We start from the raw sequence: 25,885 nt of genomic DNA, 5'->3' as shown, positions 1-25,885 counted from the left end.
ACAGGTGCTGGAAGGTGGCTAAATGCAGTGGTAGTGGTGGTGGAGAGCAGGTCTATGGAATCTCTCCTCTGATGATTTCAATTTTCTTTGTGAACTAAGGAACAATGTCACCAGCCAAAAATGAGGGTGAAGAAGAGGCGTGGCAGGTTTAAGGGGAGATTAATGAATATGAAATAGTCATCTGAAATTATATGTCTTTTATATGATGGGTAAGTCATTCTAAATGGGCTCAGACTGGGAGGATCGCAGTATTAGTCAGAAAATTAAGCAGCTAAAACCTTAAGCATTATTCACCGAGAAAAATATGGGCATGCCTGAACTCATTGCTCTCACAAAACCCAAATTCTGACAGTTATCTTCCATGACTTAACATCAAGACATTGAGTTACATGTTTGCTGTATTTGACTTTCATTACAACATTGCACTTTGGGGTTGAGAACTATAAACCAATTTCCTTTTAGACTCTTGACATTTTGCTATTAGTTGCTGTTTAACAAGAGCTATATCAGCTGTGTGGCACCTCCAGGCGAGGGGTGGGTATGTGTGTTTCTGGCAAGGGAGAAAAATAAATATTTTTAGCTTGTTTCTTCCATTTCCTTTTGTTAATTCTTTCAACTAGGAAGAAAAATGTATGTTTCTCTGCTTCATTTTGGTAACAGTGTATCAAAAGGAGACTATCCACATAAACTGAGATAGCTCCATTTTGTTTTACAGGCACATTTGCCATATTAAAATCTGGGTTATCTCCCCTCATGGGGAAAAGAAAAGGAAATTACATTTTCAGGTCTGTTTTAATGTATCCAAAAAAAGAAGGAGCAATTTCTGTGTGTTCCTGAAGAACATGAAAGCTTCTCTTCCAGCTGCTACTGTGAAAAAAAAATAGGAAAGGAAGACTGAGCTTTACAAACTAATTTCATTTTGATCACTCAATATGTTTTCAATAAAGTGCACAATTTGATTTTTAAACAAATAATAAAAATGCGATGGCAGGTCCGTTGGGCAAAAGTTTTGGCTTTAACTTGAAGAGGATGATAAAAAAAAAAAATAGCGGAGAGAGAAGGCATGAAAAGAGTAATTTTATAAAGTAAATCCTGGGCTCAGTATTTTTTAGGACTGTCAGTGCTTTGCCGAATTAAATATTGACTTCACTCTTCAGTACTCCTATTGCTTGTCTGATAATAGCAAGTGGAGGATGAGCAGGTTATTCAACAGCCATCTATTACAGTCCAAAATGGCAGGAAATTCATAGTAGGCTTCCAGCAGTATACAACAATGGGAATAAATGAATGAAACTGAAGAGAGCTCTGAGGAGTAAATTACATGATTGTGTCACAGTGCCACCTGGCCTATACAATAATCGTCTGCCCATATGGCATCAATTTGCTAATACAAACATGAAACTGACTATATTTTATATGGAAATTATGTCTTTTCAAGCACAAGATAAATTTGAGATGCCAGTCCTTCCAGGTGGACAATTTATATCATACTGCCTGTAGGAGACTTTCCATTTGGATCACTCACTGATTGTTGAAGAGCTTTGAAGTGGCCGTTTCTAGATCCAAATGGCCTTTACCTCAGATATTATAACTTACTAGCATTATCAGGCTAGAAACTTCAGGATGAGTGCAGGTAAGAAAATGCACATATCACCCAAATGCTATTGCTTCAACTAGAATTTACAATAAGGAACACTCATGTAAATTTTGTAGGATATATGGCCTTTTTAAATCTTTGGGTGAATTCACTTGCAGATTTAAATATAGTTTACTGCTATTCATTCATCTTAAATTATGATGTCTTGGTTTTGAGATTTATTCACGGCTTTTAACTTAATCATGTTCCCCAACTGGAGCACAGGACACTCATCCATCAAAGCTATAAACATTTTTCTTTTCTTGCCATATATACTCTATTTTAAGGTAGAGGGAGGAATAAAACTTGAGAACATTTCAGAAGACTCAGCACAGCCGATCAGCATGTGCAGAGGCTTGTGCCTTACACTGTATATAATTTTTCTTTCAGAGTATGTTTTGGTAGGAACTTATCCAGATTAGCTCTAGAGTAAAGGAATGTTAGAACAGAAGGGACCCCTAGAGAGGGTCTAGGGCTTGAGGCCAACCCAACCTTCTTGTTTTATAAACTGTTTTATAAACTCTGCTAGAGAAGTTAAGAGACTTAAGCAATGTTTTACTAAGGTGTAGCATGGCCCCTGTTTTTTACTGGGTAGGACCTTTAGGAATGAAGTACCATGTGTATGTAAAAGCATAGGCTTGGGGTCAGAGTAAGCCATATTCAAATCCTTACTAAACTGATAGCTGGCTATGTAACCTTGAGTAAGTCTTTCAACCTCTCTAAAACCCAGCTTCTGTGTCTTAAGTTGGAGATAATAAATAGCCTATGGTCATAATGTGAATTATGTGAGATAATCAGTGTAATAGGTCATCACACACGAAAAATAATAAAATAGCCCAGGAAATATATAAATTCATTATGCTAAAATTCCTGATGGTACTGTAAAACATAGTGAATAAAATCTGTTCTTAATAGCTTAAAAATTAAATTTGAATAGAGTTTTATCAAGAAATATTTCAGGCTGTTTAAATTATATTTGTGAATCTCATTAGTTGCACAGGGTATAATATTGAACCCGGGGGCACTTTCTATATAAAACCAAGCCACTTTGAAGGAGGTCTATGGAAGGTAAAAAGTGGATGATGCCATGAACTCATCTGCAGGCCAATAAATGTATTATAGATACATACATATGTAACTGAACTTTTTAAGTAAACCGGCCCTCTTGATTTATCTTTTTTAATTAATTGGAACTGCATCTAATCATATTAAAATCAGATTTTGGCATTCTCAATGAATAGGTTATCATTTTAAGCAGAGGCAAATGTAAGAAAAATCCAGTACCATACTCACATTCTTGAGAATTTGATGGATCCAGTTGTTAGATTTCAGCATGTAAGAACTCCGAACCTGAACATCAAACGTATGTTTGCAAAGTATTGCCAGTGAGATGCCAATAAACAGTTATGGCCAACTGGCTTTGATACAACTCTTTCTGGCTGATAGGCAAATTGTACTTGGGTCAGAAAGAAAGCCAAGTCCCTGAGGATTCTCTTATATATACTATTCTAAACAGCAATAGCTCCATTGTTCAGTATAAGGGGCCCCTTACTCAAGGCTTGTAAATAATCTAAAACACATCCAGACAGCAACGACTCTTGTTGGAGCAAGCTCTTCAGCAGCGCTTAAAAGTTCTTCAAAAAAGTACATAGGAGAACTTACATCTCCACTGCAAGTTGGGGTCCACTTAATTCAAATGCTGTATCATTTCAAGGTGTCTGAGAAGCAGATGCCAAGATCGAATTAGACGTTAGAAGGATTTATTCTAGGAGACAACTGTGAAAGACATGGGGAGAGGGAGCAGAATAGGCAAGGAGAGCATCACACCATGAGCAGCTGGAGCCCCTGTCTAAGGAGAGGAGGAAGGAAGGGTGATCCTGTGGGAAGAGCCTCAGACTAGAATACAGCTCTGAGAATGCCTCAGCCAGGTCAACGGGGAGGCCCAAGCACAGACTGCCCTTCGGTAGAGGCTGCTTTTGGACAGAAATGGCCTAGCTTTAGTAGCCAGTCACTGGCTGGAAACAGCCTGGAGAAGGTGTGGCCTTGGAATGAACGTTATGCCAGATTCAAAGATGTGGCCACTGGAGACTGTCTGCCAACCCCGGTAGCTGCTTCTAAAGTTCTCCAGAGGGGCACCTGGGTGGCTCAGTAGGGTAAGCATCTGCCTTTGGCTCAGGTCGTGATCTCAGGGTTCTGGGATCGAGTGCTGCATCAGGTTCCCCGCTCAGCGGGGAGTCTGCTTCTCCCCCTGTCCCTCCCCTGCCTCTTGTGTGCTCTGTCTCTTTCTCACACACACACACCCACATACACACACATACTCGCACAGTCATTAAAGTCCTCTGGAAGGGAAATCTGAGTGCCATCAAGGCTGCCATAGATGCCTTCCTAAGATAATGCCCACAGCATTCTCTAACTGCGCTTCTTAAAGAGACAAGAGGGTCTTTAAGGACGGCTGAAACAATGAAATGCAGTTGACTCTAGATAGTATTACATACAGTGACATACAGACAACCGCTGGGGCTCAGAAGCATGGCTTAGGTCGTTGCCTCTATTGCTTAAGATCAGATTTCCTTCTTGACTCTTTCTCAGCTCAGGTCTCCTTCATCCCTTTCATCTGAGTTTCATGCAGTTCTATGTTGAAATGGCTTTTCCATCAAATAATTGACTCTATTACCAATAAGACTACAAAAATGATCAGTCTCAGCTGCACAAAGTTCTTATTTCATGAATTCTGATTTTGTACGTCATTTCAATAGTTTGATGACTCTTCCTGATCTCACGAAACTTAAAAAGGATTCTTCTTCCTTCTTTGACAGTCATCATTATGTGGGAATGATTATGGCATTTAAGATCCGACAGAGTTCTACTTCTGAGCTACTTCTGTTTTACCAGGTAAGGTGGTGGGGCCAGAGTGGGTTTTATGTTCCTGGTCCATGGGGGAAAAAGTAACTGGGGATTGAATCTGAGAAGAAAGAGACTATAGTCAGTTACGCTTTGCTTCTGCATAATACTGCTGAGCCTATCGTTGCAACACCCAGAGGTATTCCTATCAATTCATAACAACTAAACATAAACGACACCAGCACCACCCCACGCTTTCTGGCCAGCCCAGCCTCCTTTCTGGCGTATCTAGAATTTATATTTTTAAACAAATCATCTCAAGCTTCCAACGAAAACCTTTTCATTGGGGTAGAAATTTTAGGATAACAAACCACATCACACACAAAGCATTCAAGAGAAAAGCTATTGTGTCTTCTTTGAATTCATGAGAGAGCAATAATTACAGAGTTTTTCCTCTGCAAATCCTGTGCCTGGATAAATGAACAAAGTACAGATTACCTCCTGAGCTAAATTTTTACCATGATAGCATAATCCAACCTTCACCTAAAATGTGCCAAGGATTCTGACAACTCTTCCACAAGAAAGAATGCACAACTCCTCCCTGACTTATGCTGAGAAAATACTCTGCCAAGCATGGGAAAGGGGGCCAGCACTCAGAAGAAAGAAAAGAAATTGATCTCTAGTAGGAACTGGAATAATGACCAGCCTTATTCCTCTTGAGCTCTTCCTCTCCTCAAAGTATATAAATCGGTTGAATCTCTATGAACCCCAGGGAGTCCTTATGGGAATTTTTTAACACAACTATCATTGTCTGTGATTCATTTTTGCTTCAAGGGTATTAGACCATCTGAAGAAAGTTGGTTTAATAACAATTTCAAATTTTAACGTAAACAATTCTTATTGAAAGAAAGGCTCTCTAATCTATTGCTTTGTGCCGCTAATGGAAGCGAGCTTTCAGCTTCAGTTTGCTTCAAAGATTTATTCCAATATGTGGACGACACAGCGTGACCACAGTACCTGTTTCTTAAACCAAAGCAAATGTACTACGTTTGTCTTTATAAAAATCATTGCCTTTTTAAAAAAGTCATTGCCTTTTAAAAAATTACAGAACTTGTCCTTGCTCATTGAAAAAAAAAATCTAATAAAACAAAATAAGGTGTGAATTTGTGAAAGTTTTACATACTCGTTGGGAAAAAATTCACACAGCACACAGAACAATATGGAATAAAGAGTGAACATTCACCTTTCCCCACTTGTCCCTTCCCCTGTTTCTACCCCTAGGGGTAACCAGATTGTTTGCTCTGCATTTTTACAGAATTTGGTTCATACTTCAGCCTTTTTTTCCTGCAACTATTTTTATTTAATCACTGCCAGCTGCCCATATCAGTTTATATAGTTGCAAAGCACTCCATCGCATGAACTCTTTATTTAACTGGTCCATATGAAGGAACATTTGGTCATCAAATTATCTCTATTACATTAAGGATGAAAGAAATATCATTGTCCACATGTTTTTACACTAGGTAAATGTACTGTAGGATGATCCCAGAAGTAGAACTGATGGTTCTAAGAAAATGCGGAATTTATATTTTGATATATATTGTCAAATTGCCCCTTACGAATGTTATTAACCATACAATACCATTATTATACGGGGGTGTCCCTCTCCCCATGTGCTTGCTCTCGCGACCTTTTTGATGTGTTAGTTTCCCATTTGGAAATCTCTGAAAACATTAGCATCTTCAGAGATACGTTTCCACATATGGAAATGTGATTTCATTTATTCCAACGTTCTGCGGCGGAGCAAGATTTGGATGCATACTCGAGATACCGAAAAAGTAAGTGAATCCGCTAGTGGAACTGTGCGTCAGCCGCTAAGAGGAGTTTCTTGCTGTCTGGTGGTCCCCAAACTGATAGGAATCCAAACGGTGGTGGAGGTGCCCAAGCTACCTTCAAGGTTTCAATCTTGCAGCTTTCCAAGATTGAGTATGATGCGGTGAAAATACCACAGGCTTTGAAGTCAGTTAGAATGGAGATCAAATCTCAACTCTCATTCTGCCTAGGTAAATGCTCTGAGCCTCCATTTTCTCCAACGAAAAGTGGTGCTACTTTGTTCCTATCTCGTAAGAACTAACCATATAAGACAGTTAATTGCCTGCAATAAGCAAATGGATAAGTATGACCACATAAAAATTAAACTTTTCTGCAGAGAAACAATATATCATTTTTAAAAAGTTAAAAGACAAAGAATGCAGAATTTTTAACTTGCTTTCATTCATATAATTTAGCAAAATTTTGTGAGTTTATCAATAAATATGCACCTCTAAAAGTGGAATCTCTGGCCAAAAGGATACATGCATTTAAAATTTTATAGATATGCCAAATTGTCCTGAAAATAGATTTTACCTAATTATATTCTCAGTTGACATTTAACAGGAGTGTCTTTGTCCCCACATCCTAATAATGTATGCTATTAACACGTTTTATCTCTTCCAATCTGATAGATTTAAAAAATCTTATTATTTTGATTTACATTTTCTTAGCAGTGAATGAATTTGAGCATCTTTTCATATGTTTATAATACTTCATTTTTATTTTTCTGTGAATTGTCTCTCCTTAACCATCTTTGAAAGGTCAATTTTACTATTGGGTTGTCTGTTTTTTTTAAATAAATCAGTTTTTAAGATCTCCTTTTATGTTAACCAAAGTTTTTTTCTGTTTTATATGTTGCAAATAATTTTTCATTACATATCCTTTTGTGTGTTTTTTTTTTACCATGGAGTTATATTTCAAAATTAAAGCAAGTTTCTAGAATATATGTGTATACATATATAGTACTATAATATATCTACATCTAAATCTATGTATAGTCACTATCCACAATAAAGCCAGATAGAAAATTTAAAACACCAGGGGCGCCTGGGTGGCATAGCGGTTAAGCCTCTGCCTTCGGCTCAGGGCGTGATCCCGGCGTTATGTGATCGAGCCCCACATCAGGCTCCTCTGCTATGAGCCTGCTTCTCCCTCTCTCACTCCCCCTGCTTGTTTTCCCTCTCTCGCTGGCTGTCTCTATCTCTGTCGAATAAATAAATAAAATCTTAAAAAATATATATATAAAACACCAAATTCCTCCCCATTGAATGAAACTATGTTAACTCAATATTATCTTATAGTGATCAGCAGCTCAATTTTGTATTTGTATGGCTACATTAATAAAAATGAACTTAATATTTGACATACATTCTCCTTCAAAATATGGAATTCTTGGGGAAAAACATAAATGAAACAGGTACTTTGTTTTAAAAAATGTATAACCACTTAATTCGTCCCTGTGAGCGCATAAATAGCTTCTAGTAAATTCATTTGTTGCTCATCTCAAATAAATATTTGAATCTGACAAGACCACTGTACAAACTAAGCCTTGACCAAAAGAAAGGATTTTAAAATTGGAATTTCATGCTCAGAAAGATAAATTTGGAGTAGAGCCACATGAGAGAATAATGGGGAATTTTATCAGAGAAACTTTGATGACCTTGCTTCACACCACAAATATTGGGCTGCTGATTCTATCAGTCCTATTATGGACACTTACAATAATTTAAAGTCCCTAAGGCTGTTTATTTCTGCAAACTTATTTTCAGATAGTGATCTCAAGGTGGGTAAAAACAGGCTCTAGGTTGTGTTTTGACGGTTTTCAGTTTAAAATCAGCATTCGTCATGTATAAAGCATGTAAATGTGGTTAAAATTGTTTATTATCTTTTTTGTGAGTCATAAGCAGAAATGAAATAATCGACATATTTCTAGTAAACTTAATAACCCCCCAGAGGAGGCAGTAGTTAGGTCAACCTTTCACTTCAAATAATCCCAAGAAAGCTGGGAATTGTAAATAAATCTCGGATATCTTACTCATTTTGGTTTTGGTTTATCTGCATGGATTTTGCTTAAACCCTGGAACACACAGGTCCACAGACTCTTTAAGATTTTCATGAACTATGAGTGCAATTAAATTTTTAAGTACCAATATTCACCTATCTAAGATATTGGTAAATTACAATAACTTTTGAATCGAACTTTCTGTGGTTACTATGAAATAAACACTTTGTTTCTTAAAATTAAATGTTACCAATGGCTTTGAGTCAAAAAGAAGTTAAAGGTGAGTGTGAGATTGCCTCTAATTTCTGGCAGCATTTTCCCATTTGGCTATCTCCACATGAATTTTCAGAGGGAAAGAGTGTCCCTCAGTCTCATCTTACACAATGTCACCAAAACATCATCCAGTCCTCTATGTCAAATCCACGTAAGATGACCTCCAGGAACGACTTCTTGAATGTATTGGTTTTGGAAGATGCCCTTCTAAACAACGCTTGGCTTTCACCTATGGGCACTGTACATCTTGAAGATTTTTTTTATTTGTTATAGTTTTTCTCTTATTTGTTATGGCCACCAAGAAGCTCAGAGTCAATATTGTGGCTTTGATTTCTGGTAAATGAACAGCATATTACGATACACTTTCAAAGGCTAACTATCCCTGCCAGTTATCTTAGTTTTATTCCCTCTCCCTCCTTTCCCATTTTCTCATTTGTTTTATTTTATTCATCTTTTTGGTTTATATATTTATTCACAAACCATCTCAAGTCCTCTTTTAGAAGAAGGGGGCTAGACCACAGCTTGAAGGCTTGCCATTGACAAGCCTACAGAGAACATTTGGAATATAGCCACCCCTGCCCTTGTCTGTGCCACGTGGCCTGCTTTCTCCCCACTCACCTCTGCCTCAATGTCCCAAGTCAGGAGCCTAGAGGCTGAGAGCAGTGCAGGTGGCACAGTCATTCAAGTTCACATAAATTAGAGGAAATCCAAGTAATAACCAAAAACAACAGAATTTCATTTCCAAGACTCTTCAGTTCCCTTAGTGCTGCTGACTGATCTCTAGGAGCCCTAGGCTCGTCTCTTGGATGTCCCAGAACCAAAGAGAGGATCACTTGTACCGTATGCATCTGCTTGTTGGCCGAAAAGCTAGTAAAATGTGTTCCTTACTTGGCCTATTCTAAAAAGAAAAAGAACAAAACCCCATATACTTGAGAAAGAATTCCTAACATATAAGCACAAATCACGTGCCTTCCCACCAAGTCATCCTTGATGGTTGACCACGATGTTAATCTTCTGTTCCTCCTGCACATAAGGCTCCACAGAGCAGAACAAGGCAAAGAGTGTCAAGGTTTTATGAAACATTGTAAGCCAGAGGCTTTGGACAAGCAAGTGAGAGGTGCACTGGAAATGAAGTGTCTATCTCTGCCTCCATCAGTGTCACAGAGTTGACAGGTGCTGTCTCATAGCTGATGACAAATGAACCCAGCAAACATAACCCCAGCATGTTCCGCTCATTTCCCATTTCTCCCCTGACCAGACTGGTTCCATGGCCATATATTAAGAAAATGGCGGCTTTCAGTCTATACCTGACCAGGTGAGGTTCTGGCATGTAAGCTAATATGGATGAGTCTACATCCCTCATAGTAAAAGTAAAAGCTTTCTTTTCATTCACCCAGGTAAATAAGCAAAAGATAGGTTTAAAATACATGACAGTCAGGTTCCATGAGAGCAGAGATTTTTGCTTTGTTCCTTGCCGTGTACTTGGCACCTAGAAGTGGCCCGTAGTGGCTATGAGTGAATGAATGGTCCTGCAGGACAGGAATTGTCTGTGCTTGGATGAGTCATTATCATCTAGCCTCAGAGCCTAGATAGAAAATATTGGCACAGTGTTGGTCCCACAAACTGACTTGGGGTGCTTGGGGATGCCTTGCAGCAAGGTAAACCAAGTGAGGACACCCTGGAGGTCCCTCAGGGACCACCAGCCTGCTAGTCTCCATTACCTGACCCACCCTAGATCTTTAAATTAGGAGTCATTGTGGCAACCACACCAGGATTCGTGTCTCCCATACTTTCTCATATTGGGGCTTGGGGTTTTCATTTTCTTTTTTGGCTTCTTGGCATCCAAAATTGTTGTTCAGAGCAGTATATTAAGACCATGACTCTTCCATTACCACACATTTCTGTTACCAACAGAGGAGGTAAATGAATCACTTAGAAGAAGGGGGCTAGAAAACCATTAAATAGATAAATAAGGCAAATGAATGATAAAACAGATAAGAAGGCATATACACAGATTAAAAAGCTGTGACATCATATGTTGGTTTAGAAAATTATCAAAGTCAACAGAAATAGTGATTATTATACATCCACTGCTTTGGTTTATCCATGCTTTTCATTATATAAAAAATAATTAATTAGTGATGGTACCTCATATCACATTTATACAATGTATGTATTTCTAGAATGTTGCTTGTAAATCAAATTATTAGAAAGCTAATTATATATTTAACCTACTAGAGGAAATTGCCAGTCAAGCACTTCATAAGACACAGAATTTTAGTATTAAATGAATACTCGGCTTCTGATTTGGATGGGGTTTTTGTTATGTGGATTCAGGTTCCCGGATTTCAAAGAGCAGCAGAGTGTAAAAGCATAAAAAACCTTGTTCTTTCATGCCTCCCACCTACCTCCCACTTTCCAAAAATTTTTACTCCCTAGAAGAAACCACAGTTAATAATTTAATATAACTTTTCCAAATAACTGAAAAAATTCACGTTGTTATACAGAGAGAATGAGCAAGAGTTAAACAGACACTTCCGAAAGAGAAGGTCCAAATGACCAACATACGGGAAAAGATGCTCAGCTTCCTTAGACATCAAGAAAGTACTCAGAATAAATCAGAATACGGTACGACTGTATTGGCCACCAGAATGGCTGAAACAAAAAAGGTGAAAAACATTAAGCATTGGTGAGGATGTGAACAATCCCTCTCATACAGTGCTGGCAGGAGTGCAAATTCATGCAGCCACTTTGAACACTGTTTGGTTGTATGCACCCAACAGAAATGTGTACACAAGCTCACCAAAAGATACACACCAGAAAGTCCACAGGAGAACTCTTCATAATAACTAAAAATTGCCATCTACCCAAATGCCCATAAATTCTAGCATTTTTACTATCAGGTTGTTGGTGTCTTCTGAATACATGTTTCAATCTATTTTATAATATATTGTTTTTATTTTAGCTTGATTTATACTATGGAGCATCAAATTGCCTTAAAAAACGAAATCCAACTTTTTAAGCCAGCACTTGCTAATTACTTAATGTAGTCCGCAGTCTGCATCGGGCTCCTCAACGGCACATTCTTTCCAAGATGCCCTTAGACCAGTGCCTCCACTAAAGAAATGTACACGCAGCTAAATGAAATCAAGTAATAAGTACTGTCCTCAGGCCTATGAAAGAGAGGTCCTTGCACTGGCTCTCTTCTAGCCACGTCATAATTCACAAGAAAAAAGTACATTTGGGCAAATGAGATGTGCCCACCCCTGGGCTGTGCTCTCTCTTTAGACTATCCTCTGGCTATCTCAGACTTTGGAGTTTTCAGCCTCGGTGCCCTGAAGTCCTGAGGTTGGAGAGAGAGAGGTTGGTTAGAGCTTAGACATATGAGCTAGGGTTCTACACACACGCAGAGGAGACCCTCTCTGTGTGGAAGAGAGAGCCACGAGCAGAAAGAGAAGTGGGGAGGATGGACACTGAGGATCGAGCCAATCTCACCACATCACCACTTGCTGGCGCAGAGCTGTGAGAAATCCAAATTCAAACCCCTCCTCCTAGGTCCTTGTGAAGGTACATTTCTCAAGATGAGCGGGTAGAACGTATTTTATCCAACAATTTGTTAGTTTGACTATCACTTTTAAATATTTAGGCCTACGGTATATGGGCTCCATTTATCTCCTGGTTCTGGACCCCACAAATGTTAGAGGTGAACCCGCATGGAACGGTATTAAAAATGCAATCGACTGCTTATCTCCACCCACCTCACCACCCTCCTCATTAGTTTGGTTCCTGGAAATTTTAAAGTTTTTGCCTCAGACAGCTGCTTGTGGTCTGGTGGTATAAAAACAAACTGATGGTTGCCAGAGGGGAGGTGGGTGGAGGGATGGGTGAAAAAGGTCTGAAAGGTATGAAGAGTGCACGTATTGTGACGAACACTGAGTAGTGTATAAAATTGCTGAATCACTACGTTGTACACCTGAAACGAATATAACACTGCATGTTAATTATACTGAAATTAAGATCACACACACACACACACACAAGATGGACAAGATGGTAGCTGTGGCTACCTGGAGGGGCAGGAGAGGTGTCAAAGCATGGACTCATCCCAGAAAGGCTCTGGGTTCCCATCCAAACCTACATCTGCCTAACTGTGCACTTGGCCCAGGCCCTTTGCTTCTCTAAGCCAACTTCCTCACTGATAAACAGAGGATAACTGCACTTTCTTCACAGAACTGCTGTGAAGAAAAGTTGACATAATTTATATGAATGTTCTTAGAATACTATACAGGGTTAGGAAAACCTATGATAAACAAATTTTATGAAGCAAATGTAATTTCAACAGACATTCTGATCTATTATTTGTCTACTATAGTTGAGGCCTATTTTACTTAGTTCTCAAATTCTTTTATTAGAGGTCATGCTTTCCTGTGGTAAGATGTCTCAACCCTACACTTGGTTCAGCAGGTGCTACAGAGGGCCAGTGACCTTGACAAAAAGGCATTACCCTGCAAGCCCTCTCTCTCCTCAATATGGTCCTTGCTCTAACTAAGGGTTTTTCCAACCAGGAATCCACCTTGCATTCCCTCACCTGACCTCTCCTGGCTTCACCGGGTAGCCCCCGGGGTGGTAGGTTGGTCTGTTCCTTTCATATGGTCTTCCCCTTGGGTTTTCATGATGCTCTCAGAAAAGTCTGATTAGCAAACTAGACTGATAATGCATTTCCATTGGAAATATTCTGTATGCCTAATTTCTATAAAGGAAAGTTGCTAAGAGAAACTTTTTCATACCTCCTCAGATTCCTTTCATTCATATCCTTTTTTGCTTTTATATTTCTACCTCTTCTAAAAATGAAAAGGATAGAAGCAAAGAACAAAATAATACATGAAGACAAAAAGTAAGAAAGGATCGAATGTGAAGGGAAAGAAGAGATGGAAATGCCTGGATCAAAGAAAGTTTGCTAAATTCCCTTCCTTAGAGAGTAAACTGAGTGATGAAGCTGGGTGAGCGCTGGGGTTCCCACCCCATCTGCCAGACACCAGGGCTCCTGCCATTTCCATTACTCCCGAGGACCAAGGTGGAAGCTCATGGTTCTCCTCTATCTTGTGGGGTCCATCAGGGGATTGAATTTGATAATGAGAACAGCAATTTATAAAGGATTTTGATGAACCAGAGCACACACTAAGGGGAGGACCAGGATGATGTCGGGTTTGGAAACCACATCAAACGAGAAGTATTGAAAAGACCTGCTCATGTTTGGCCTAGAGAAGAGGTAACGAACAGTGAGACATGTGAAGGTGTGTCTCGTTAAAAAAAAAAAAAAAATTAAATGTCAAATTTTGTCCCTATGAGCTCTAGAGATAGAACCGGATATAAATAATAGAATATCGGAGCCTGATTAACATTAACGAATAATGTTGTCACAAAATAGAATGTGTTTGCTTCCCTATAAGGGAGTTAGTGGGTTACTCATCAACATAATTATCCAGACAAAAGCTAGATGACTTTCCATCACATGTTTTTTAAAAACAAGATTTTGTATTTGATGGAAGGAGAGGGAAAATAATCTAAAAAAAAAAAAAAACCAGTTTTTATTTTTTAAATCTTTACACTTAAATGATTTAAAGTGGAACATTCACTCATGGGTCCCTATAGGTACATGGGGTGTCATGGATCATTTTGAATTTTACTCTGATTTAGGTGGAGAACCACTGGAAAGTTTTGAGCTGAGGAGTGCCCTGATATGACTTAGTTGAAAAAGAATTTCTCGGGGCACCTGGGTGGCACAGTCAGTTGAGCACCCGACTCTTGGTTTCAGCTCAGGTCATTGATCTCAGGATCATGAGATCCAGTCCTGCATTGGGCTCTGCACTCAGCATGGAGTCTGCTTGAGATTCTCTCACCATCTCCCTCTGCACCTCCTGTTTCTGCTCTCTCTCTCTCTCTCTCTCTAAAAGAAATAAAATAAGTATTAAAAAAATTTCTTTGGTAAGTGAGTTTGCGCAGGACTCTGGGTTGATGGGGGGCAGGCAAGGGTGTTGATATAGGGAGACCAGAGGAGTTGGGAGATCACAGTAGTAATCGAGGGGAGAGACTGTGGTGGTGCTGGTCATGGAGTCACAAGAAGAGAACAGATTCTGAACGTGCCAGTAAGGAGCTCGGTACAGAGATCTGGAAATAGAAATGTGGGTGGTATAAATTTTCATTTAATTTGGCTAACCATTTATCAGGCACTCTACCATTTGCTGGGCACTAACCTAGACATTTTAGGCACAAATATTAAGAATACATAGTACCTTCTTCAGGGTTCTTGTAACTAAGGGGGAAAGTAGACATATCAATAAAAACTGAAATATGTAATAAAAGTAGGTGTAAAGACCTATGAGAATGCAGATGCAAAGCTAAGTATTAACCTCTGGGAAGAGTCAGGAAGGACTTTAGAGAGAAGTCAAACAACTGAGCTGGCACTGGAAGGTTAAGGAGAATGTCCCTATGTGGTCAAAGCCGGATATTCCAGGGAGAGGGGAAGGCATGAGTAAGTGCAGCTTCTGGTTTCATGGGGGCGAATTTGCTTTGGCATGCCTTAACTTGTAACAAATTAGTCTACTTAAGACTGGATACATTTCCCCCCATAATCTGGAAAATACAAAGAGGGACATACTGCTATAGACCTATACATCGTCATACATGAGATCAAGGGACCTTTAGTCATGGAACTTAAAAATAAAGACTGCCCTCCACGTAAGTTGCAAGGTTATATCTGGTTCTGTAAGATTTTATACTAACCAAAGTGTCTTTTCCTGTGCTGTCTGTGCATGCTATTTTACTAAAGATGGAGCAGTAGCCAAAGCTGTCCATCTACATTTTCCTGTCTTAGGGAATGAAGGCTAGCGTGGAACCCAGAAGAAAAAAGAAGGCAATCCTTCTTTTTTAGCATGGCCCTTAAATCACCTCAGGCCATGAACAACAGAACTTAGAAAATATTTTGTGAGTCCATCTGCCATCTCCTAGACTGGGCTGGAGGATGGGGGAAAGAGGATGAGAAAGAAGGCACAGAAAGGACATAAAGAGAGAATGTGGTGGTGCCTGAGTCTGACGGGCTAACTTGGAAGGTCATCTTAGACAAGAATGGAGTCAGCATTCCATTCCAGTGCCTGGTCTCTACTCCTGTCACTATTGTCCTTTCAGCCAGGACCACTCAGCTGGAGTTCTACATGCCTGTGCCCTAATCTTTCTCTAGGTGGGCAACTCCCATTAAGAACTCCAGACACCGGGAAGCATTCCTGCTGCTCTAGCAAGCCTGGAAGCCCAGAAATCAAAGGATTGGGGAAGGGTCTTAGGGAAAGTAAGCCTTCCTGTACTCAGGTGGGATAGAATAGGACCAGTTCAAAATCAACATCCATGGGATACCTGCCACAGTATAAGACAGTGATGATACACACCCCTTCCAGAATCTTTCCTCCTCCTCTCATTCTGTCTCCTTTGCTTGGAACAGTTGGGCTGTTGAGCCACCACTGAGACTCAAAAAGGACTCTGAGGAACAGAATTTTCCATTTCTTTGATTCCTTTAAAAATAGGAGTATCTTGGGATGCCTGGGTGGCTCAGTCAGTTAAGTGTCTGCCTTCGGCTCAGCTCATGATTCCAGGGTCCTGGGATCGAGCTCCACATTGGGCTCCTTACTCAGCGGGGAGTCTGCTTTTCCATCTGCCTGCTGCTCCCCCTGCTTGTGTGTGAGCTCTCTCTCTGAGATAATAAATACATAAACTCTTTTAAATTAAAAAAAATATGAATAGCTTATGTGACATCTGCTGCCCCCATCTTCCGCCTGTGTTCCCTCCTGACTCTTTGCCATGTACCACTCACCATGTGCTCCTCTCCACACCCTGGGGATCTTTTATTCCAGGGCTAAGAATCTTGGTTTCTCTAGATTGTTGTTTAAACATTTCTCTCTGGTTATAAACTTGGCTTTGTGTCTGCGAGCCCTGTTTAAAAAAAAAAAAAAGTCATTTAGTAAGCCGAAGCTGTTAGAAGCTGCTAGATAAATGACATTACAACTGGCTGTCAGTGGTAAAGTAAATAGTAAAAAGATAGCAGACTGGCTGCTCCTTCAGATCACAGACAACCTGGAACTGGACTTTTGTACCTTCTGCTGAGAAAACCGCATGGTGCCTGGGAGTTTGACGCTTTACAAAACGACAGGCTCGTGCACAACAATATTAACTTTCTGAAACACTCCGACAACGTCTCCTCTCACTTTATTTCCCTACAGTGGAATGAGATGGACAGGCTCAGGGTTGACAGATGAGCTGTGTCCTGAGCAGGGCAGTTAAAAGAAGTTCCCCATGGGACACACAAGGACAATCCTCAGGCTGGGGCCTGTGTCCGGACACCCTGCAGCCCTGTGCTCTGGCTTCGGGACGTAACGTCTCTGCTAACATGCCTCGTGTTTTTGGCAAATTACTTCATGTCTGTCTGTTTTCTAACCTCTAAAATAAGATCCTCTCTACTGTTAACTATCTTTTCACCCGGGGAGCCAGAGTTTGGAAATTGGTCGCAGGTGGAGAGAGGCAATGTTTGGTTGGCTAATCACGCTTTCCAAGCTATCTTGCTCGCTTTTTTCCCCATTCCTGCGGATAGCCGACTTGTTTTTAAGTGTTCCTTTCAATTTGTTGACTGCACTTAATGCTCTTTTAGGTCCTGCCTTCTTTTTGGGAACAGGGTGGGCGGAGAGGAAGGAAGTGTCCTGCCACTACCAATACTTTCCTCTAGGAGGAGCCGCGCAGCCCAGAAGAGAGTGACACGCACCAACTCCAACTCCTTCGCGGGGAACGCTTCATCCCAGCTCCTCGGAATGCTTGGCCCGGACGGCGCTCCGCGCCTCCGCAGCGGGTCTCGAACTGGTCGCCCCGAACTCCCGCTTCCCCTCGCCGCTGCAGCCCGGGTCGCGGGGGCGGCGGGCCGGGCCCGGCGTGACCCCTGGTGAGCCGCGGCCGCCGTTTCCCACCCATCCCCTCCCGTCCTCCCTTCCCGTTTCACCCCGCCCCCTCCTCCTCCCCAAGCCTGACAGCCCGCGAGCTGCCAAGCAGGGCGCAGCCATGGGAAGAGGAGGCGGTCTAGGGAGCGGCGGCGGCGGCGGCAGCGGCGGCTGCTGGAGCGGCGGTGGCGGCGACTGCTGCTGAGCCGAGGCGGCGGCGGGGACCCCGGGCTGGGGCCACGCAGGCCGGAGGCCCCCGCGCCCTCGGCCCCAGCGCGGAAGCGAACCTGCGCTCTCTGTCCGGAGGCGAGACTCGGAGGTACTGGAGGTGGGGCTCAGGGAGTCGCGCTCTTCTTTTCCCCCTTTTGTGCCCGGGGGCCTGGGAGTGGACCAGTTGTTTATGAAAGTGGGGATCTGGCTTATGTATTTACACGAATCATTTTTTTTCCCCGGGGACTTGGGGGTTGGCTGTGCTCCCCTCCTCCTCGCGAAGAAGTTGTTTTCTGCTGGTTGGTTGCTGTAACCCGATCCACGCTGTGGATGTGTGAGTGTGTGTGTGTGTGTGTGTGTGTGTGTGTGTGTGTGTGTGTGTGGACGTTGGTGGTGGGCGTCAGGGAGTTGGGGGCGACCGGCGAGCCATCCCACGCTGGCGCCTGCTGTGACCAGTGTTTGCGGTGCCTGGAGGGGCTTCCTCTGAAGCCAGCATTGTTAAAGTCGTAAAAGTTTTGCGAGTGTTTCTCTTTGACATCATCGGCCGGGCTAGGGTAGGAACTGCTGAGGCTGCTGCCGCTGAGCGGGAGAGGTCCCAGGCGGCGCGACCGGAGGAGAGGGGAGGTCGTCGGGCTGTGCGCGTCCACACCGCGCGCTCCTCCCCAAAGCGCACCGCCCTCTGCGCGTTTGTGCAGACTGCAGCCACGCTCTGGCACCGGCGGCGCTGGGGTCAGTAGAGTCACGGCCACCAGTCCCCAGGAGCTGGAGTGGGTAGACATCGTGGCGAGCCGAGCACCCTCAGCCCCTGACACACTCGTGGTTATGAAATCAACCAGGCTCAAAGTTTTGACAGAACTGCCGGAGGCATGAGAGCTGCGGGTGAGTGGGGTAGCCGCGTGTCAGGGGAGAGGGTGCTGGCGGCGCGCACAGGGTGCCGGGCAGGGTCACCCACTCGCGGGTACGTGGGGGAGTCTGTTTTGGGGCGAGTGCTTTATATATAACCGGAGTGGGGACGCCTGCTCCGGCCGGGCTGCGGGAGTTGGTAACCTGGCTCCGGGTTTGTGTGCTGTACGGGTGTACGTGCGCGCTGTGTGTGTGCGCGCGTGTGTGCGCCTGGGGAGGCGTGTCGGCGCCTGAGCCAGTAGGGTGTGCAGGGGGGGGAGGAGGAGGCCAGAGAGGTGCCGCCCGCCCCTTTTGTGCAGCCAGGAGACCTTGGAAGGGACAGGGAAAGGTAACGGGAGGCCAGAGGGTTGGGAAGTCGCAGGAGTTCCTGCATACGATTTAAATACCACGGACTTTAAAACACTAAACCCGTTGCCTTTGAGGAGCTGAGGGCTGGAGGTGGAGGTTCCTGGAACTCTCAGGAGACTTGCATAGGAGGACAAGAGTTCAAGACGTGTGTATGTGTAGGTACAGACCCCTGGATGCCCAAACCCAAGTTGGAGCTGCAGATCTGAGATTCCCGGGGTGCAGCTGGGCACAGTCCAGGAGCTAGATGGTCTCTGGGGTGTTTACCTTTTGAATCCCTGACATGTGTGCCTGGGAAGGCACTAGCCTTTCTTCATACATGTTGCGGCAGCTGTGCCATGAGCAGTTGGTGTTCTAGGCTAGTTTCCACCTGGGTCACCCTGCAGGTCCTTTTCTCTGGGGTGCCAAGGTATATAGACCTTGGAGGTAATTAGTGTGAAATATTTTCCAGAAATTAAAATGCTGGATAGAAACAAAGTAAAATGATTTAGTAGACAGGATTGTTGGTTCCATCTTTTCTGTGATTGGGGATTATGTTTCCTTTTGAAAGGTGTCCCCTTGGTGTCCCCAGATTAGATTTCAAGAGGTCTCTGGTTATTTACCGTTTCTCTTCAGATGGACTTCAAATGGAGCTGGAAGGATGTGTTTTCACCCTTGAAAAACATTATTTGTAGTTTAATCAGGGCCCATCCTTTATCTCCTTCCACCCTTGTAAACTTTTTGATTCACTTAAGTCTAAGGAAAGTTGGCGAGTCAACATTCAGTTTTTCATTTGGAGTAAATATATCACAGTGAAATTATAGCTTTGGTCTGCTGAATGCGCTGGAAAGCCAACACTTAATAGGCAAAGGTGTGAAATGAAAGTCTGTAAATGCAGTGACAAAGCCATGACTCTCCAGGGCATTTTTTTTCAAACTGAGCATAACTTTGCCTTGCAAATATTTGTTCTAGGCAGAGTTTGGGGCTGTGTTTTTTTTATTATTATTAGTGCGTAAACAGCAAACTCCACATCATAAACCACTTAAACTGCGTACTAGGCATCTTCTCTATGCTATCTCTAGTGCTTGTGTTAACAGATGTTTATGGTGCTTGGTTGGTTACCTATGGGATTGTCATGTGGAATATCTCATTAGGTCAGGACATAATGTTTATAGCATAATGTAATAAATGGAGCCCCAGTTGCAGCCTGCTTCTGCCAAGCGCATGAAACACCCCAGCATGGAAACAAATCTTGAAGTTGGTCCAACTTGGCGAGCCTTTTTGTCTATCTGCTGGTAAGCATTGTTAATGTAAAGATAAATCTGAGTGATACAGTGAGAATGTGGCACAGCAAATTGTTTAACTTAGAAAAACTGGCATGGGTTATATTGATTAAATTTGCTAACCTGAAGATTAAACTTCTCTGGTAGCTCCACTGGTAAATTGCACAGTAATGGAGACTTGGTTTAGTTTTAGAGGACAATTAAAAGTATGTCAATAATGAAAATAACTTAGTATGTTCACCTGTGTCCATAAAAACCCTCACTTTTTTTTAAAAAAGAGAAAACCCTATAATCTCTGTGGTAATGATTTAAATAACATGAAATTTCAACTCCTCTAATCACTTTCTAACATTAAATTGATAAGAATTAAAGTTTGGTAAGGCTTTGGAGTCAGCCCTCTGCTCATTGTGTGTCTTTTTGGCAAGGGATTTTTTTTTTCGACCTTGAACAGTATAATGTTAATAACATGCTCAGGAAAATGGTTGATGAGTATGGTAACCAGCTTCAGAGATACCCGAGGTGCGGGAACTTCCACCTCAGCAGCCCTTTCTGTAAATGGGCCAGCCCGCCCCTTCTGGAAAATAATCACCTGGGAATCTTGCTTCCTGACAGGCCAGCCCATTCTAGGAGAGGTTCATTTTTAGAAAGTTCTGCTTTGCACTAAATCAACATTTTCTTCTACCTATTGACCTACTGTTCAGTTGCTGGAGCAACACGCGGCGAGTCTAATCTCTCTTCCCTTTAACTGCTCTGCTTGAAAACAAGCACTATGCCGCTTCTTCCTGAATTCGTTCGTTCGTTCTTCTTCTTTTTTTTTTTTTGCTTATCCTTGCACCTCTTCTCACCCACATTGGGGTCCCACACTTCCCTGCCCTAACGACATGCCCCAGAGTCCACATTCACGACACCCCTCCTCGTGTTCGTCATCTAAAACTCGGGTGTGAAATCCTTAGTTCTGGACTTTCTGCATCCATTAAGGTAGCTTAATATTCATGAGCTATTTTAGCCATCTCATTACACAGTCCACTAATTTCAAAGCTGTCAACAAGATAACAACTTACTCTTTTTAGATTACTAGTCATCCATAGTCAAGACATTATAATCTTTCAAAATATTTTTATGTTAACTGTACTTCAGTAACAAAAAAAATTTTTTTTCATGCCTGAATTTCCTGCCAGTCTATGGGAAGTGTCACACTGTGCAGGTACTTACAGTGAACATGGCTACTTAATCTCTCCCTGTCAAAGGAACACTAAGCCAAAACAAAAACGAAAAAACCAACCCAGATGTAGGGTGTTCTGAAGACAAGCAAATTGAAGTTGCATGTCACCGACAGGTAGGGACCGCAAGGTGTTCTTTGCCTGGACCTTGTCGTGTCTGCTTGCACGAGCATGAGTCAGTCCCAGCGATCAGGCTTTTATTGAAGGCTCGTTCGATCCAGGTCTCAGAGAGTATGCCATCTGGCCCTAAATGAGGTGAAAGTACATCTGACAGAAATGCTTCCTCGGGCAACTGGGATTTAAGTTGTACACACAGGACATGACTGAGTCAACAACCCGTTCTTCTGGAGGTAAATGGCTCGTAATGTCGCAGGGAAGTGAAAAGCAGGTATGTTACTGTTTCGGTTCTAAGACAGGTTCCTGCCTCCTGTTGTGTGTCTGGATTCCAAGTCAGACAAAGGCTAGGATGGTCTTCACTGGCCAAGTTCTAGCCTTCTTGGAGGAAAGAAGCAAAGCTGGTATATACGGGGGAGAGGGTGTGGTTCAAGGGCAAACACTTTGGGGCCCATTGGACCTCAGTTTGAGTTTGAGCTTTACCACCAACGTGCACATTAGCTCCTCTGAGACTCACTTTTCTCCTTGGTGAAAATTATGATGCTTAACACCCAGGGCTGAGGTATTGACACATAACCTCTGTAGCGTTTATGGCCAGTACTGCTCATTAGACACCTGCCCGATATGATTGATTTTCCTTTTATGTATCTGTCTGGGGCTTCTCAACTAAGTCATGTTTCCCCTGCTACCAGCTGAGAATCTGCCACAGCTGCGAATCTTCTGTCTTCTTGCAAGAAATGTTTATGGTTGATGATGATGACGATGTTGTTTTTCTCAGCAAGTCTGAATGTGAAAGAAAGAACCATTTTTCTTGGCGAAGAGAGAAAACCAACCTGTGATATGGACTGATGTCTGGGCCTAGCAGAAGGTCCTACTTTGCACATTGACCTTTAGTCAGAACAAGGGGCCAGTGACAGTCTGTGCTCTTTGATGAAATTGTTCATGCTGTACCCCCCCCCGTGTGTGTGTGTGTGTGTGTGTGTGTGTGTGTTTGCAGTGAGATTCCTCACTGATCGCCTTGCATTATGATCTCCGTCTATACCACATTTGCTTCTTTTTTTTTATTCTGTTCTTATAGAAAGGAAGGAAATAATCAATGGTAAAGTGCCTGTTTTTTAAAGTTCAAAAATTCATTTCACAACTCCCTACCTCCTATCTAACCCCCATCTCCTGCAAAAAAATAAAATAAAATAAAATTACGGCAGACCCACTGACAAGTACTTAGACATGTAATTTCCAAATCAAAGTTCTACTTTGATATAAGAAATCCTTAAGTTAGGATGGCATAATATGAAACCATAGTAAACTTGGTGTCAGGGGTCTTGTGTCCCCTCGAGCTCTGACTCCAGCGGGCTTTGTAATTTTTGCAAACTATTGAACTTCCCTGGGCTTCATATTTCTTACATGTTAATAACAGACAACAACAAAAATGAGGAATAAACAAGATGCCCTCTTAGGATTCTTTGGGGGGCTATGATTTGAATTCATTTAATTACTGAATTTCTCTTTTTTCTCAGTGCCTTTAGGACTTCCACTGAAACTCTCTAAGAACACCTATTTCATTTGTTTTCAGTTTCCTAGTCTGTTTTTTCATATCTGTCTTCCTTGCTAGGAACGGTTCCTCAAAACAGGAAGTAAATTTTATTCATTTTTATATTTTTCCACCTTTGCTGAGTGCTTGTAGACACAGCAGCCGTAAAAAGTGTTAGTCTAATTAACATGGAATGCTGTGGGTAGTCGAGCTCTAACGCAGATCACTTATTTAACAAGCTACAACAGTTTTCAAGATAAGCATCAAGAAATAGTGTTTGCTTATTTTATTCCCTCACCATTAATATTTTTAATCAATTAAGTAAAGCAGATGCGAGTGTAATCACGGCAATGCTTCCTGAAACAATACGAGCTCATCATGGCCTGATGCAGAAAGTCCTTTGGAAACAGTTTTCTTTTCTTTTGTAGTTTGTTGTTGTTTTTGCTTTAAGCTAAAGACAATTCCTTGATGAGTACCAGACTCTTAAAAGGACAGAAAGGATCCTTGTTTAGTTTCAACTTCTTTCTTCAGTGCTTTTCACTACCTTTTAATAGAGGCAAATGAAGCCTGAGGTCAAGGCACCCATTTTACCGAATAATGATTCATAAGAAGGCTGTGATTTTGTCAGAAATTGTGGGGCTGTGTTTTTAATTAGCATCTAAACCTACCTTCAAATGCTCTACTTCAAAATCAGTAGATAATTTCTCCCACAGAGTCCGTAAAACTTCCAGATGTGTCTACTGCTTTGATTAGGCCTTCTTTTGTGATTGACAAGAATTCAGTCAGTTTTCTTTAGAATAATATCATTATAATCCCAATGAATTATACTTCTTAGATTGTGAATTTGTTTAAACGTAAACAAGTCTATCTCCAGCTGGCTGGGCTTCTAAATGAAAAGTGTATCCCAGGGAAAATGCTCACTTCATGGAGATTTGACACAGGTGGTAGAGAATACTCCGAGAAAGCTCTTATTCAGTAGTGGAACACCAAAGGGTTTTGCAAATTGAATAGGTGCTTTTATGTACTTACCTGTGCTGGACAGCCTGCTTTGCTAGACATTTGCTCTAGTAACTCCTCCGTGATTATGTCCTCATTGATATTATGTAAAACATTTATATTATTTAAAAACTTTAAAGAACTAAAGGAACTCTGCTCCTACCATAAAGTCCTGGGTCCAAAGAAAAACTCATTTTTTTCTTGCTTAAGAAATGGACTTTATTATAATAAGCAGCATACCTATCTTTTTTTCTTTGAGTTGCCATATCAAGAAAAGCAGAGTGTGACCATTACAAAATAGACATCCAGAGTTCTCTCCCTGCGTACTTACTGAAACAAGAGGTGCTACCAGGGATGCAGTAAATAGTTCATCTCAACTTTAGTAATGGCTGGTCCTATGCTTCTGTCGGTCTTCCAGTTCTGACTGCCACTGGCCAGGCAGCCTCTGTCCCTGGTCAGGACGATGGCGTATGGTCCTAATTCGCCTGCTCTGCTGCTTCTTTGGACCCCTTCAAGCTGTGTTATTGTTGTCCCAGAAAACCTCAATTTGGCAAAGCAAAGTGGAAAAACAGTCTGGGAAAGCCTATGTGAATGATAAATTTTTCATGAAAAGAGTGCTGAAGACAGAGCCTCAACAGTGGCTTCTTGCCGTAGGAGTAGAAGAGGGTATCAGAATCCCCGGGCAAGATGATGATGAATGAAGAAAAGATACCACTTTGATGCCTAGCAAGTCAGAAAGATTAAAGTAAGTGGAGCAAGAATGAAGGGGAATGATTTCTTTTATATTAGCCCTCAGCATAGCATCTTATTTCCTTTGGAGACAATGGCAAAACAGTGCTTTGCTTGTCACAGAATAGTTGTTTAATAAATATTTCTTGATGACCTTAGTTTGTAGTAAAACAGAGAAATTGAAGTGTTGATAAGACGGATGTGGTGAGCTGGGAGCAAAGATTTGGGTAGAGTCACGTGATGCCTAGGATCTAAGCTCAGAATGTAAATTTGGTATTACTCTCCTTAGATTAATAATAACACCCAAACTTGATGACCAGCTTTCCGCGGTGGATCCTGTGCAGGGCCTTGGCAAAGTTAAGAGTTTTTAATATTTGAAGTAAGATGGAGACATGTTGGAATTTTTCTGTAGGACTCAGGAGGGTTTGGGAGACATATCCAGTTGGCCAGCTCTCAGTATACCCCTCATCAAAAAGCATACAATTTTAATTCTCTTTGCGTTTGTCCTGTAAACTTTAGTGTTTTTATTTATTCCTTATCGTACATGTAGGGTATGTGAGAATTAGGAATGTCATCTGAAAAGTACTTTGAAAACTACTTGGGAAAAGATGCTGAATAAATAAAATTTTTATTAGCCTGCAGGATGTAAGTTTGGCCAAGCTAGTGGTATTTTTGGGATCACTGTGAAAAATCAAAGACGGAACACATATTTATTGAGTCATTACTGTGTTCCCAGGAATGTGCTAGACACTCTGGGGAATACAAAAGTAGTATAAGACATGACCCTTGACTTTCGAACCTAGCATTCAAGCTAGGAAGGCAACACTAATAAAGTCCGTTGTGTAATTAAGGAACAGTAGACAATTATACAATTTAATGAAAAATTCAATTACAGACTGCAAATGCTATATTTATTTTGAGAGAAGGGAGATCTGTTTGGGCTGAAGTATTTAGGGCAAGGACTTATGGGCAAAGTAGC

The 25,885-nt window shown here is 41.7% G+C and overlaps 2 protein-coding genes across 6 annotated transcripts in view; both read left to right on the top strand.

Moving 5' to 3' along the window:
* Nucleotides 1-17,461, top strand: part of FBXO4 (F-box protein 4) — a 364,568-nt gene extending 347,107 nt beyond the window's left edge. The window contains exons 7-8 of the transcript XR_015726863.1: nt 4,453-4,528; nt 17,392-17,461. The gene's annotated coding sequence lies outside the window, so the exon portion shown is untranslated. The remainder of the gene's footprint in view (nt 1-4,452; nt 4,529-17,391) is intronic.
* Nucleotides 17,462-17,472: 11 nt separating this feature from the next.
* Nucleotides 17,473-25,885, top strand: part of GHR (growth hormone receptor) — a 256,429-nt gene continuing 248,016 nt past the window's right edge. Inside the window, exon 1 of one of the 5 annotated variants that reach the window (XM_045787358.2) lies at nt 17,473-17,601. Coding sequence is in view for 3 of the 5 variants with exons in the window: in XM_045787355.2 (XP_045643311.2) it covers nt 18,673-18,685 (13 nt within the window). In the remaining 2 variants the exon portion in view is untranslated. Of the gene's footprint in view, nt 17,602-17,721; nt 17,916-17,943; nt 18,686-18,712; nt 19,213-25,885 lie in introns of those variants that run through there. The other 4 variants (XM_045787357.2, XM_045787355.2, XM_045787360.2 and 1 more) reach the window with 4 other exon arrangements.

The sequence above is a fragment of the Ursus americanus genome, chromosome 15 (genome assembly GCF_024610735.1).
Source record: "Ursus americanus isolate L20-20 chromosome 15, mUrsAme1.1.p, whole genome shotgun sequence".
NCBI lineage: Eukaryota > Metazoa > Chordata > Mammalia > Carnivora > Ursidae > Ursus > Ursus americanus.
Note: the sequence above shows the minus strand (reverse complement) of the source record. Positions and strands in the feature narration are given on the sequence as shown.